Source organism: Neomonachus schauinslandi, chromosome 5, assembly GCF_002201575.2.
Source record: "Neomonachus schauinslandi chromosome 5, ASM220157v2, whole genome shotgun sequence".
Taxonomy (NCBI): Eukaryota; Metazoa; Chordata; class Mammalia; order Carnivora; family Phocidae; genus Neomonachus; species Neomonachus schauinslandi.
In genome coordinates this window covers 90,285,207-90,301,010 of record NC_058407.1, presented here as the reverse complement: position 1 = coordinate 90,301,010, position 15,804 = coordinate 90,285,207, and the positions used below count along the sequence as shown (strand labels likewise).

The 15,804-nt window shown below is 36.6% G+C and overlaps 1 protein-coding gene across 2 annotated transcripts in view; it reads left to right on the top strand.

The window, feature by feature from the left end:
• Positions 1–15,804, top strand: part of LOC110581104 (activating transcription factor 7 interacting protein) — a 69,841-nt gene extending 54,037 nt beyond the window's left edge. For both annotated transcript variants that reach the window (XM_021690828.1, XM_021690827.1), the window contains exons 9-14: positions 3,604–3,668; positions 5,119–5,197; positions 6,176–6,331; positions 8,407–8,589; positions 10,669–10,781; positions 14,371–15,804. In XM_021690828.1, the coding sequence (XP_021546503.1) occupies positions 3,604–3,668; positions 5,119–5,197; positions 6,176–6,331; positions 8,407–8,589; positions 10,669–10,781; positions 14,371–14,790 (1,016 nt within the window). In that variant the 3' untranslated portion in view covers positions 14,791–15,804. The remainder of the gene's footprint in view (positions 1–3,603; positions 3,669–5,118; positions 5,198–6,175; positions 6,332–8,406; positions 8,590–10,668; positions 10,782–14,370) is intronic.

Sequence of the window (15,804 nt, the reverse complement as noted above, 5' to 3'; positions counted from 1 at the left end):
GGGGGGTTCTCTGTGCCTCTTGGATTTTGATGCCTGTTTCTTTCCCCAAATTAGGGAAGTTCTCTGCTATAATTTGCTCCAATATACCTTCTGCCCCTCTCTTTCTTCTTCTTCTGGGATCCCAGTTATTCTAATGTTGTTTCACTTTATGGTTTCACTTATCTTTCGAATTCTTCCCTCGTGATCCCATAGTTGTTTATCTCTTTTTTTTAGCTTCTTTATTCTCTATCATTAGGTCTTCTGTATCACTAATTCTCTCTTCTGCCTCATTTATCCTAGCAGTTAAGCCTCCATTTTTGATTGCACCTCATTAATAGCCTTTTTGATTTTGACTTGGTTAGATTTTAGTTCTTTTATTTCTCCAGAAAGGGATTCTCTAGTATCTTCTATGCTTTTTTTCACGCCCAGCTAGTATTTTTATAATTGTCATTCTGAACTCTAGTTCCGATATCTTACTAATTTCTGTATTGATTAGGTCCCTGGCTGTCGGTGCTGCCTCCTGTCCTTTTTTTTGAGGTGGTTTTTTTCCTTCTTGTCATTTTGTCCAGAGGAGAATAGATGAATGAGAGAACAAAATGGTAAAAGCGTAACAATGACCGCAGAAAAATATACACTAAACAAATCAGAAGAGTCCTGAAAGGGAGGGGGAAAGAATGGGGAGGAAAAAAAGGAATATGATCAGGCTGGTGAATAGAACAGGGCCACACACTAGATTTTGGGTGTATTTTGGTCTGTTAGAAGAAATTGCCTCCCAAAATTTTAAAGAAAGAAAAACATATATATATAGAAAAATAAGAGTCCATATGATGAAGGGATGGAATATGACTGTAAAGATGAAAATTTAAAAAGATTTTATGGGGCGCCTGTGTGGCTCAGTCGTTAGGCGTGTCTGCCTTTGGCTCATGTCATGATCCTAAGGTCCTGGGATCGAGCCCCGCATTGGGCTCCCTGCTCAGCGTGAAGCCTGCTTCTCCCTCTCCCACTCCCCCTGCTTGTGTTCCTTCTCTAGCTTTGTCTCTCTCTGTCAAATAAATAAAATCTTTGTGCAAAAAAAAGGTAATTAAAAAAGATTTTTAAAAAGGAATTGATAAGTTGGTTGATAAAAGAACAAAAAAATTTAAAAATAGAGAATGTGATCAGGTGGGAGAGTAGGACAACATCATACACTAGATTACACAGGATATACAGGATATATTTTGGTCTGTTAGAAGAAACCATCACAAAATTTTAAAGAAAGGAAAGCATATATATACAAAAAATAAGGTTAAATACAATGAAGTGATAGAATATGATTGTAAAAATGAAAATTGAAGATTTTAAAAAAGGAATTGATAAGATGTTCATTGAAAAAGGAAAGAAGAAAAAGTCAAGTATAAAAAAATAGAAAAGGAAAATAATAAAGTTTTAAAAATTATCTTTGAAAGACTGAGGAATCATGGGGATAAAATCCATGAATTCTATGTGCTGTATTACCCTTGTGCTGGGGTTTTGCTGTCCTCATTGATCGGTAAACTTTGTCTTGGCTGGATGGTCTTGCTGATCTTCTTGTGGAGGGGCCTGTTGCAATGAGTATCAAATGTCTTTGCCTGATGCAGAATTGCACTGCCGTTGCCAGGAGCCAGGCTATGTAATCTGCTCGGGTTTGCTCTCGGTAGCTTTTGTTCCCTGAAAGCCTTCCATACAGCTTTGGAGGACAAGAGTGAAAATGGCGGCCTCCCAATCTCTGTTCCTGGAGGAGCCGAGAGCTCGGGGCCCCACTCCTCAGTGAGCCCTCAAGAGAAAAGCAGTCAGTCACTTCTTTCTCACCCATCTTCAGCCTCACTCCGTGCTCACCAGGCTTGTGACTGAGCATTTCTATCTCTGGCACACGACCCTGTGTGGAGTCTCCAAACCCAGCAGATCCCTGCAGTGCACTCCCACGCCGCTCCTCCCTGGGGAGGAAGGAGAGTCTCCCCTCATCTGCCGCTTGTTGGGTCCCTGCTGGAGGAGCAGTGGCCCGACTGTGCCGCGGATCACGGTTTATGGCAACCCCGAGCTGAGAGCCCGTGCCTTGGCTCCATCTCTGCAGCCAGCTTCCCCACTCCGATACCTGGGAGCTCTGCCGCACTCAGGCACCCCCAGACTTTCTGTGACCCCGAGGGTCCTGAGACCACACTGTCCCACGGAGGGTTCCACCACCCCCCCCCGCTTAGCCACCAGAGCTACGTCCATCCGCAGAGCAGACTTTTAAACGTTCTGATTTTGTGCTCCACCACTCTATCGCTTGCCCGTAGCTGGCTGACGGAGGCCCCGTCCCCCCGCGGTCTGTCTTCCCAAATACCACCTCAGATATACTTCTCCATACGTCCTATCTTCCAGAAAGTGGTTGCTTTTCTGTTCATAGAATTGCTACTATTCTTTTCTTCGATCTCCTGTTGAGTTTGTAGATGTTCTGAATGGTTTGATAACTATCTAGCTGAATTTCTGGGACCAGACAAAATTTAGGTCTCCTACTCTTCCACCATCATGCTCCTCCCCGAAATTTGTTTTTTATTAACTACTATTTCAGGAGTTTCACCATCTGGAACAGATGTTGATTCATTATAAATGAAGTAATTTTAAGATATTTTTTAAAAGTAAAGAATATATTAATATATTCTTCCTACAAGAAAACTAAGATAATTCAGAAAGGTAGAGATTACAAGGGTCTCCTTGTTACTTCTCTAGCCTGGAAAAAACCTCTTTTAGTAGGTAGATGTTTATCCGTGTTTACTTTGATGTACAGGCGATTGTGTGTATGTGTGTGTTTTATATATAATGAAATAGATAGTTCTACCTCTCTTTTTTTTTTAGCATGAATGATTTACTCTATATGTGTTCTAAAGATTTGAAATGAAAGAAATGCCATATTTTGACCACGAATGTTATTATCTACAGGAAGCAAGGATAGGATGTTTCAACATTGGAAATTCACCACATTACCCAAGAGAAAAGGTTACATAATCACCTCAGTAGATGCTAAAGACATTTGACAAAATTTAATACCTTCTCTTTAGAAGTTGAGGCAGAAAAACATACCTGATTTCTTTGCTGTTCTGGAAGTAACTTTCGTGTGTGTGTGTATGTGTGTTTATCACAAACTCAATTCAAATGAATTGAAAAATGCATTAAAATATCATCTGTGATTAAATACTGAGATTATGCATATATATTTTCTCAGAATCACTGTGTAGTTTGCTAATGAATTTATTATATTTTTGCCATGTCATTTCATCTTTTTCTCCAAAGGCATATAGTATGAAACAATTATGTTTTAACCATTTACTTATGTTAGGACATTTAAGTTATGCATGTCCTAAATTACTTCTCTGAAGATATTTCTTAGGATAGAGTTAAATATTCTGGACAATGAGAGTATATGAAATTTTTTTCTCTCTATTGTGAATTTGCCCTTCTGAAAGTTATTGTAGCAGTGGTCTATGAGAGAGTTCATTTACATATGTGACATGTTAAGAGAAAAAAAAAATTGGAAATAATTACATTAATTGTTGTATGTAAGATAACCAAACCTTTCACATTGTGTGGGTGTTTTTAAAAATGGCCTCTTTTTTTTTGACTCCTCAGAAAACCAGACAAACAAAACAATAGATGCTTCTGTTAATAAGAAAGCAGCTGATAGCACATCACAGGTAAGATTTCTTCATTGTTTCAAAGTAAAATTATAATTACAGTGCACACGATAATGGATTTCCATCCAATAATCTTTAATACAATGAAAATTATTCTAATTTAGTAATCATACTTTTCAGACCTAGAATTTCTTTTTGTTTTCCAGTTTCTACTTTTGAGATTTCTTGTACATTCATTAATATTATATTTTCCTTTATTTCTTTGAATATATACTTAAAAGATGCTTTGAAGTCTTTGCTGAATTCAACATCTGGTTCCACTTGGAGTCATTTTCTTTTGACTGTCTTTTGTCCTTAGTTGGGTTCTACTTTACTGGGCTTTTGCATGTTTGTGTAATAATTTTTGATAAATTTAAAATTTAGTAAATTTTGAAAATTGGACCTTATAAATACATTGCAGCAAGTAGATTCTGTTACATTCTTTAAGAATTTGTTACGAACTTTTAGTTTTGGATTTTAGATTGTTGTGTTAGTTAACAAATCATTTTCTATTAAGTCGTCATCATAGAAAGATTTATAATTGTAAGATTTAGAATTACATCATTATTTTTGGATTGGGCCTGAATTTTTCAATGTCAAGGAATTACTTTCTTCAATTATGTAAAGTCTGAATTTTGCAATTGAAAACCTTAATCATTTGGAGCTGATCTCAGTATAATATAAAGTAATTATGATTAGTATTTATTACACAGCACATGTTATGCCTGGTGTTAAGCTCTTTGTCTGCATATTTGGTTTGATCCTCATTACAGACCCCATATCCGGAGTTTGGAAATTGAGGATCTTATCTTTTAACATAAATTCACATTGCTAATATGAGCTGGAACTAAAAGATGCCCTCAGTCTTTTTGACTTAAAGATACTGGTTCTTTAGGTCTGTATTGTACTGTTGCTGCTATTATGTAGTTAAAAATTTTTTTTAAATTACATTTCTAATGATTTGGGACAATGGGTTGACTTAGGTCAGGTTGGATGTCAGTTAACAGTGTAGCACACCATATCTTATCATAGCATACCTTTTTTTTTAGGGGGGAAAAACATAGATTATTTTATATAACTTAATTCTAGCTTTGAAGTTGCCTTTGGTGTTTTGGCGAATTAATAGTGATAATTTAATGTAGTATTGGTCAACATTTTAAATTCTGGAAAATGGTGTTTGTGTTGAATCAAGCACCTAATCACTTTAATAGCCCTATGCAATGGACAAATTAAAAAAAAAACTTTTAGAAATTCTTGTGAAAGTCTTTCAGAATTATTTTCTGTATGACAGATGTATAGCTCATGAGTTTTCGGGGTCATTTGTCTGACAAACTGTCTTTTCAAGGAATGCCATTTAGTGGTCCAGATGAACCAGCCTACTCATTATCCTTGTTGCCCCTTAGTATTATTTCATTTTTCCTTTATGTCTGCCAGAGTTTCCTTTGCAAAACGCAGAAGTTTTGTTTTTCAGAGTGGAAAAGCCACAGGCAGTGATTCAGCTGGTGTCATTGATCTCACAATGGATGATGAAGAGAGTGGAGGTTCACAAGGTACTTATAAGTAATTGTACCAGTACCAAGGAATGTGTTGATAACATTTTTTCCTTTTAATCCACTGTAGTAATCAGTGAAGACAGATCTCTACAACATTATGCTTGATGTATTTTTTTTTTTAAAGATTTTATTTATTCATTTGAGACACAGAGATAGAGAGAGAGAGAGCATGAGCAGTGGGAGAGGCAGAGGGAGAGGGAGAAGTAGACTCCCGGCTGAGCCAGAAACCTGATGTGGGGCTCGATCCCAGGATCCTGGGATCATGACCTGAGCTGAAGGCAGACACTTAACCATCTGAGCCACCCAGGCGCCCCTATGCTTGATGTATTTGTATCTATTTTATCTATTTTAGAATAAGAGTTTTTATATTATGCCATATAGTGGTTAACTGTTTTTAAGGGCTTCGTCTGAGATGCAAACATTTATTCCATAGGCTGTCATATACCTTTTTTGAGATTAGACACTCTATGTGTATCTTATTTTAATGACTGGATAGTGTAAATCAGCAACTGTCTATATTATCAAACAAAAGAACTTAAACAGCAGTAGAGTAATTGGAGTTCAAGATCACTGATAAAAAAAACTCATCAATTTATAGGTGTTTGCTTAGGGGAATGTCCTTGCTATAGATAATAGATGCATAGATGTGTATGAATATAGGAAATGAAATTATTCTGATTGACAGGATATTGTATTGAGTTCAATAATAGGATTCTTTCATGAAAAACAATGTACAACTATATTTCTATAAATGTGAATTAGAGTATGTGGTAAAATCAACAGTGAATTATTTAAGGCCATGATGTGATGTTTTAACCTGGTAAATGTGCACATAATTAAAATAGAAATAAACTGTTCTCTTAGTGGTAAATGTGACTGAGTGGCAAGCAAATGTAAAATTCACAAATAAAAGAAAAACCTGTATTTCTCATTTTTGTCTATCAATAATCACCATGTCTCACTTTTAATTAATAGACCCTAAAAAGCTAAACCATACTCCTGTGTCAACCATGGGTTCTTCTCAGCCTGTGTCTCGACCATTGCAACCCATCCAGCCTGCACCACCTCTTCAGCCATCTGGGGTGCCAACAAGTGGACCATCTCAGACAACCATACATTTACTACCTACAGGTAAACTTGCTGAATCATTGAGTTGAAGCTTTTAGTTTTGCTTACAGTGAAATATGACTATGGAAGTAAGTGGAAAGATTAGATAGAAAATTAAGGGTAATTCTCTGTTATTTTGAGGACAGGGCATCTTTTTGAGTGTAGTGTAACTTAGATTTGCTGACCATCTTAAGTAGCACCACTGACTGATACAGAGTGGTTATAAGGAAGAAAAATTACATATGTTTTTGTCATCTGCCACTATAAGCAGCAGAAATGAATATAGTTTCTTTTGAGGGGATGGCTATAATGATTCATTCTGATTATGACCACAAAGTAATAATTGACTGATGAAGAAAAAAATTTTAAATGATTCTTAATGTGAACTAGTTTTAACTGGCCTAACACTACCATTTGGAGATATATACTAATGTTTTACACACTGCCTCTCAAGAAGTTATAAATCCTATATTTTCAAGATGTAGCCTAGATCTCCTAAACTATGGGGAAGCCAACCAAGAGAGTTTGTCTTTTTTTTTTTTAAGATTTTATTTATTTATGTATTAGAGAGAGAGCATGCAAGTTGGGGGAAGAGTGTAGAGGGAGGGGGATAGAATCTCAAGCAGACTGTGGAGTGTGGAGCCCAACATGGGGCTCAGTCTCACAACCCTGAGATCATGACCTGAGCCGAAATCAAGAGTCAGATGCTTAACTGACTGAGCCACCCAGGAGCCCTAAGGCAGTTTGTCTTTTTTTTTTTTTTAAGCATTTTATTTATTTATTTGACAGAGCAGGAGAGTACAGGCAGGGGAAGCAGCAGAGGGAGAGTGAGAAGCAGGCCCCCTGCTGAGCAGGGAGCCTGTGTGGGGCTTGATCCTAGGACCCTGGGATCATGACATGAACTGAAGGCAGTCACTTAACTGACTGAGTCACCCAGGTGCCCCTGTTTTGTTTTTTGTTTTTTTTTAATAAAATAGCTCATCACTAGAGATTTATCTGCAAAATTATATGTGGACTTTTCTCATTAAGGAAAACATTGAATTCACATGGAATTGTATCTAGTGAAATCAAAGTTTAAGTCACCAATTTATATAATTTAGAAGGAGATATCATTATGCAAACCATGTGCATAATAGATAATAAAATGGGTAATAAAGAGATAAAGAGGTAAGTATTCCTCCTTGTGTACTTTCTTCCCCTTTCTCATATTGAAAGTTCAGATATGTAAAGACTAAGTTAAGTAAAGACGTTAGTAAATAAGTCATTAGTAAAGAAACCTTTTTATCAGACGTCTCATATCCAGTGTTTACCTCCAAATTTGTTTTATTATGGAACCCATTTTCCATATGAAAGTAGATTTATTATTATCTTTTATTATATAGTCAATATGTGGTTATTTGTAAAATGTGATGATAATTCAGAGAGTTATTAACTCCTAAAATAATTATTGTAGTTCTATGCTGCCAGTGAACAGTTAGGACTTTTTTGATAAATATATGTTAACATCACTCAAGGCATGAATGTTCTCTAGAACATAAATTAGGAGGAATGCTAGAGTAGAGAAGGAAGAATTCTGTATTTTAATTGATGTTTTATTGTTTTGAATTAAGAGATGGTTTGGTTCACCTAAAGAAAACGTCTGTTACAATAGCCAGCCAGATAGAAAATTAAGGATAATTTCTTGAACTGTGGGAATACAGTTACTCCTGGATTTATGCCATTAGTAGAAGGCCTTCAGGGCCCCAAATCCCACTCTGCTAAGAATAATTAAACATTGAGGAGTGAAAATGTGCTCTTTTAAGTCATTCCCATAAGATCATACTCTCAAGTCTTTATCTTTACATGCTTATCATCAAGTCAAACTGAAGAGTGGGGAGGTCATTGGACATGGTTGAGGTGCTCTTTCCTTCTGAAGTTTGGATTGTAATAATAGTTACTATTAATTTTGGTTGGCCATAACACTCTTCTCTTTCAAGATTACAAAAGGAGACTGTTGTCTGTATTTCTGTCTTTATTATAGTTAGATTTTGTGCAAAATTAATCACCATTAATAACTGTTTACTTAACTGGCATTTTAATGTTTTTCTGCTTTTCATTAGCTCCAACCACCGTGAATGTAACACATCGTCCAGTAACTCAGGTGACCACAAGACTCCCTGTACCGAGAGCTCCTACAAACCACCAGGTGGTTTATACAACTCTCCCAGCACCACCAGCTCAGGCTCCCCTGCGAGGAACTGTCATGCAGGCTCCTGCTGTTCGGCAGGTCAATCCCCAAAATAGTAAGAGACTCTTTTCTTGTGTATGGCCTCAAAGTTACATGTAGTCCTTCAGCATTTAGTGGGCTTACATTGACATTAGATTTAGCAAAAAAAATTGCTTATAATATTATATTAAAACTATTGATAATTTTTCTTCTTCCCCTAGGAGAGTTAACCAGAAAAATTGGACATGTGTATCATATGATTTGTGCTCCATGTGTTGTCTTCAATTTAATTTTATTTATGGCCTGTATTATTATCACAATGCTCTATTTGATAGTGGTCTGCACTCTCTTAAGAGATACCTTACCTAATTAAAGTGGGAATGATTAATTGTGGCATAGCCCAGATAATGGAAATGATGGTTAAGGATAGCCTCCAATGAGAGAGAGTCTTAAGGGTGTGGAAGATGGCTGAGAAATAGAAGATAGGAATATGTTAAAGGAAATCTGTTGTTTCTACACACACACACACACACAGATATATATACACACATATATATAATTATATATATATACTGTATTTAGTAGTAAAATATAGCATACAAACAGAAGTTTATATAAAAAGTATATGTGAAGTTTAAAGAAAACTAGCAAAATGAACCACCTATGAAATCTCCACCAGTCTAAGAAATAGAGCTTTATCAGTATCCTACAAGCCTACTGTATGCCTTCATTGTATCCCTCTCCCTTTTCATCAGAGGTAACCACCATCTTCATTTTCTGCTTTTGTGTATGATTTTGCCACCAAATAAGTATCATCAAAAATAGTTAGTTTTGCAAAATTTAATAGCAAGGGCAAATCTAGCTGTTTAAAGAAACTGCCATTATTAGGTGATGATTTCGAGGAGAAAATAAACTAAGCAGAGTCTCTGGTTCACAATCTGGCTTCAGTTTTTCTCAAGTTTACAAGAGCGTTTTCTGGGAAATCAGTCAGTGGGGTCATGAATGAGTTCTGGGAAACTGGGCTCACTATAGTCAGGGTACCTGGCAGAACTATAGTATGGGCCAGGAACTGAATAAATGGCAGTAATATGGTCCGGACAGTAGTTGACTTAAAATTGTCTGTTTCTGTTACCCTAACATATGTCAGAATAGTTTTCTGTTCAGTAAATTGAGTATCCTCAGCTGTTCACGGCATGGAGAGAAAGTGAGGAACCTCATTAACACGAACCAAGGATAACTTATAGTTGAGATTTCTGTTCTAGTTGAAAAGATGAGACAGCTGAGATTTTTTTTTTTTTATTTATTTATTTGAGAGAGAGACAGATAGCGAGAGAGAGTACACGAGTGCGGAGGAGAGGGAGAAGCAGGCTCCCCAGTGAGCAGGGAGCCTGACGAGGGGCTTGATCCCAGAACACTGGGATCATGACCTGAGCCAAAGGCAGACGCTTAACTGGCTGAGCCACCCAGGGTGCCCCAAGCAGAGATATTTTTGAGGACAGCTTCAATTTGTCTACCTTTAGAGTTACACTGCTCCATTCTGGCCTGTTTGACTTCTACATGTGGTGTACCACTGTGTTCTACTGTTCTAGGGGTTTTGCTTATAGTCCTCCTGGTAGGGATTCCATTTATTTCTCTTATGTGCTGGATCTCCACTGTTTCTTGTATCTCATGTTTTCCTCTTTCTTGATTTTCACTCTCATAATTAGTGGCACATATCCTCCAAAGGCTTCTTGAGAAAGGGTTTATAGAGATAGATTTTTTTTGGTTGCTTGCATACAGGAAAATTTCTTTCTCCTCAGGCTTATCATTTGGTTGAGTGTAGACTTCAAGGTTAGAAATGTTTTTCCTTCCAAATTTTAAAAACATCACTTTGCTGGCTTCAAGTGTTTAATCTGTGTTCTACCAAATTTAGACTAGAAATCTAGGGTTTTTGTTTGTTTGGGTTTTTTTAGAGAAGGAGAGAGATGGGGGGAAGGGCAGAGGGAGAAAGAGAAACTTAAGCAGGCTCCATGCTCAGCACAGAGCCTGTTGCAGGGCTTGATCTCACAACCCTGAGACCGTGACCTGAGCCAAAATCAAGAGTCAGACGCTTAACTGACTGTGCCCCCGAGGTGTCCCTAGAATTCTAGTTTTATGCCTTAATTTTCTTTTGTAGGTGTCACAGTTCGAGTGCCTCAAGCAACTACGTATGTTGTAAACAATGGACTAACCCTGGGATCAGCAGGACCTCAGCTCACAGTGCATCACCGACCACCACAAGTGCATACTGTAAGTGTTGATGTTTGGATTTCTAAACTTTTCAACCGTAGAGCTGTCAAATATTATTGTAGTTAGCATTTATCCTTCAACCTAGTTGTATCAAGAGGTAATGACAGGTCTTCTGTTTTTCCAACAGAAGTTTATTTAAGAAATAGGTCTTACCATTATGAACAAATGTTCTTAGGGATGGTAGCCATCAAGGATCACTGAGTTTGCTTGTGGTGGTATACAGTGTTCAAGAAGCATCCATACCTGAGGCACGTGAAGTAAAATAGACCATTTTTTAACTCATGGTTACATTAAAAGAGTATTTTTGAGTATTAGTGTTATTCATGTTCTAGCTTTATTCTTTTCCTCAAAACCTTATAGCAGTTCTAACTGGTATATTGCCATCACTTTATTGTTTTTAATAATCTAATGGTATTGGGAATTCATTTGTTAAGAGATGACAGAGAAGATCAAAGATGTCATCTTAGTTTTAGGCTGCAAAACAATGTCACATTATTCTGTGACATGATTATAACAGTATATGCTATAACAGTAAATGCTGGCTTTATGAGAAGGGAGGAGATTGAGATTTCGTATCACTTTTCACCAAGCAAAGAGTCCCTTTTTTAAGTATGCATAATAATTACTAGCATTTCTTGAGTGCTTGCTACGTGCCAGGCACTGTAAATATACTTGGTCCTCAGGAATCCTTTAGGAGTCTTGCTCTCCTTTTTTATTCTTTATTATCGATATGGCAGCTTATACACAGAGAGTAACCAAGTAACCCAAGGTCATACCTCATAAAAACTCATGCATTCCAGCTTTCTAGTCTATCCTCTTATTTTTCTTACTCCACTACAATGAAAAAATGAATGTTAATGGAGCACTAACTATATACCAGCTACTCTACTAAGTACATGTATTATTTTATTTAATTCTCACAACCCTATGAGGATTATTATTCTCCTTTTGATAGAAGAGGATACCATGTCACAAAGATGTTAAGTGGTTACTCAGGTTACTCAGTGTCATTACCCAAGCTAATGTCAGAGCCATTTTAACACAGGTTGTCTGATCCCAGCACTTGCAGTGTTTCAAATCTGGCCCTGTTAGAATATATGTGTGAATATACCATTACTGTTGTTTGCAGCTACAAATAATTTCTTTCATTCCATATTCCTTCAAAAAATATAGAGTAAAAATCTCTAATACCATAGTTTTACAAATTTTTAAAAAAATTTTTTTAAGATTTATTATTTTTTATTTTTTTTATTTATTTGACAGAGACAGCGAGAGAGGGAACACAAGCAGGGGGAGTGGGAGAGGGAGAAGCAGGCCTCCTGCGGAGCAGGGAGCCTGATGTGGGGCTTGATCCCAGGACCCTGGGATCATGACCTGAGCCGAAGGCAGATGCTTAACTGACTGAGCCACCCAGGCGCCCCATAGTTTTACAAAAGCGCCAGCTTTTTTTCAAAAAAACAGGAGCCCATGTGTATTGTCTTATAATAAACTGTGTATCTTACAGGAGGAACTTTTTCTTTCAGAAGGAACTTTTTTTTAAATTTTATTTTAATTAATGTAAAAAATGCTTTTAAATGAGAATTTGCAAATATATCAGAGAGTATACTGTAACGATTCCCACTTACCCATCACTCGTCACTTATCAGCATATGGCTAATCTTTTTCATATATAATGCCACCCACTTATTTTGACAATCCATGTATACACGGGGTTATTTTAAAGCAGATCCCTATTGTATTATTTTATTTGTAAAACTTGAATAAAAACCTCCATTGCAATGGCAAAAATGAAAAAACAAAACTCAGTTGACTTAATACTAAGTTTCAGGATATGAGCAGATTCAGAATCCTAGAATTTTAAGAATTAGAAGGGACATAACAGCCATTAAAGCTGTTGTCAAACTCCTTAAATTCTTGTGCTCCCTCCAGTCAGATTCATGGCTTCAGCCATCTTCGCTTGGATCTTGCTGTTTATTTAACGTTATTTACTTAGGTGACTAAATCACTTAAGGAAAAAAAAGATAATTTGAGAGAGTAAATAGAGCAAAATGTCCAGCATTCAAATCACTTCTACTTTTTCAGCTTTCAATATTTTATTTAAATTTGATTTTTTTCCCTTCTAACTTTATATTCATTTTAGCTTTTTAACTGTGGATTCTGCCTTTTTCCAGATATGTATATGAATTTCTTCCACTAGGCATATGAATTTCAACACATTTGCTTTCCTTGAAATTATCCAGCATATCCTTTTTGAATTCTTACTATGTGCACATTACTGCTACTAAGCTTTGACAGGGCATGGAGATTAAAAACATAGCATCAGACCTTCACAGAATTCATTGTTTAGTGTATGTAAATAACTCATTTTATGAAATGCATATTAAAACATAGTTCTTATTCAGTGAATTTTAGTTAAGGAAATCTTATTTGTTTCATGACTTTTAGTCTAAAGTCAGTGAACAAATGACACGTTTCACTTGGGAAAAAAAAAGATCACTCCATATCCCTTTTTCCTGGCTCACACTTGAATCTTTTTAGAAAAAAATTACCATCACTGTAATCTTTATTAAAACCTAGATATAGGGTGCCTGGGTGGCTCATTCGGTTAAGTGTCTGCTTCAGCTCAGTTCATGATCCCAGTGTCCTGGGATCAAGTCCCACATCAGGCTCCCTGCTCAGCCAGGAGTCTTCTTCACCCGCTTTCTCTGCCCCTCCCCCATACTCGTGCACTCTCTCTCTCAAATAAAATCTTAAAAACAAACAGACAAACCCTAGGTATAATAATAATGTCCAGTGTTAGAAACAAGTCAGTTTGAATTCATACACTTACTATTCATGCTTTTTCATCATATGGCCTTTACCTTTCCAAATGTCTTTTCTTATGCATATGCCCTATGTCTTAGTAAAAGTTAATACTTGTTTTTGCCCATAAATCCCCTACTTTCCTGTAGCCCCATGCCCTTATTCATGCTTTACCTATTGGCTGAAAGGTTACACACTATTTCTCCATTTCTAAATCTTACCTTTCATAGTCCAACTTAAATGTCACCTTTTTTGTGCAGATTGACTAAGAACATAATATGTACATTCAGCTTTAAATGCGCTTATTTGTGATCTGCTACTGTCCTTAGGTGGAAAAAATGGCTTTAAAATGAAAGAGTTGAATACTCAAATTACATACATATAGTAGACTGTCACACATGATGTTTAAAACTCTTACATTATTCTAAAATGAGAATCTATAGCATAGATAATTAAACATAAATTATTTTGTTAGAGATAGATGATTATTTTAGTTTCTGTCAAAATGATTTTCCATCAGCAAAGGCTTTCCTTTCTCAAGGAAAGCTTAGTATTTTAGATATAGAAGGTATATTGGAGTATCAATAGACAAATAATATTGTTTATGGCATGACTGGTCACAAATCAAATAGAGCTAGCCAAATGTGGTACAGTATTTGGTATTTCTTAGTATTCTTGATGTAAAATGATAACTCTTTAAATGATGTCTGAGTTGGTTTAGTTCTAGCATTCCGAAATAGTCCTTTCTGTGATCATTATTAAATCAACGTGACTCTTCTTTTATTAGGAGCCCCCACGCCCTGTGCACCCAGCACCCTTACCAGAAGCCCCACAGCCACAGCGTCTGCCCCCAGAAGCTGCCAGCACATCTCTGCCTCAGAAGCCACACTTGAAATTAGCACGAGTTCAGAGTCAAAATGGCATTGTACTGTCATGGAGTGTCCTGGAGGTAGACCGAAGCTGTGCCACCGTTGACAGCTACCATCTCTATGCTTACCATGAGGAACCCAGTGCCACGGTGCCCTCCCAGTGGAAAAAGATTGGAGAAGTAAAGGCACTTCCCTTGCCCATGGCATGCACTCTCACCCAGTTTGTATCTGGCAGCAAATACTACTTTGCAGTACGAGCCAAGGATATTTATGGACGTTTTGGACCTTTCTGTGATCCTCAGTCAACAGATGTGATCTCTTCTTCCCAGAGCAGTTAAACCTTGGAGCCTTTATCTCTTCCTCTTTCCGAGTTCCACTTTTTGGTCTTGTTTTAATCTTGTGCATGATATCCATTGTAAAATCCACATTGTGCAAGATTTCTTGGACAGATGTGTATATACACTACATTTGTTTATAATCAGAAGTAAAATAAACAGCCCATAAAGCAAGAGTCTTTTCCTGGACAATTGAAGCTTCAGGGTTTTGAAGTGTAAATGTGCACCTTGCTTTAGTTTTAAGGCTGGGGAATATGTGTGGGTGTTTATGTGTGTTTTTCCCTATTTATATGTTTACTGCAGTGGAATCTCCCATTTCCATTCTCACATTTACCTCTCTTCAAGTATAAAGTAAGTAGATCAAGGGATCCGAGGTATGGTATGTAACTGGCATGATTCTGCTTCTGAGGGATCTGTAGGTTCATAGCTAAATGAATCTAAAGGAAAGAAAAAGCAAAATGGTTAAATAGTTTAAACTAGGTTAATTTGAACACAGGAAGGATCTGTTCATCTTTTTTCTTTGCTTGGTTGTTAATTAGGTGAAAAAGATCTGCATTGGCCCCTCTTTCCTAATCTGGCTCTTACATTTATTTTGTGCCTTAAAGATTAACTACTAAAATAAACATGACCATTTATCCATTGTTGATCTTCTCTTTCAGCCTTTTGCCCTTCATTTCTCCTTCATCTCTACTAAATATAGCACATTCCCCTCAAGTCAGTTTTAAACTTAACTAAGGCTTTTAGGTATATTCTTACCAGTGGCATCACTACATTTAACTCTAAAAATTTGACTGCTCTTTTCTTCTAAGAACATAAGTGCTTTTTATCTTTGGTCACTACTTAAATTAACTGTGTAAAATGGACCAAGAGAAGAAAGACCATAGTGTGTAAGAAAATTGTCCTTCAAACATATTTTAGAATTTATATTGCATACTGTGTTAGAGATTAGGAAAGCAATGCTAGTTCACTTTATCACCCAAAGCGTAGTATTCTTTCGTAGGTAGTAAAATTCACAAA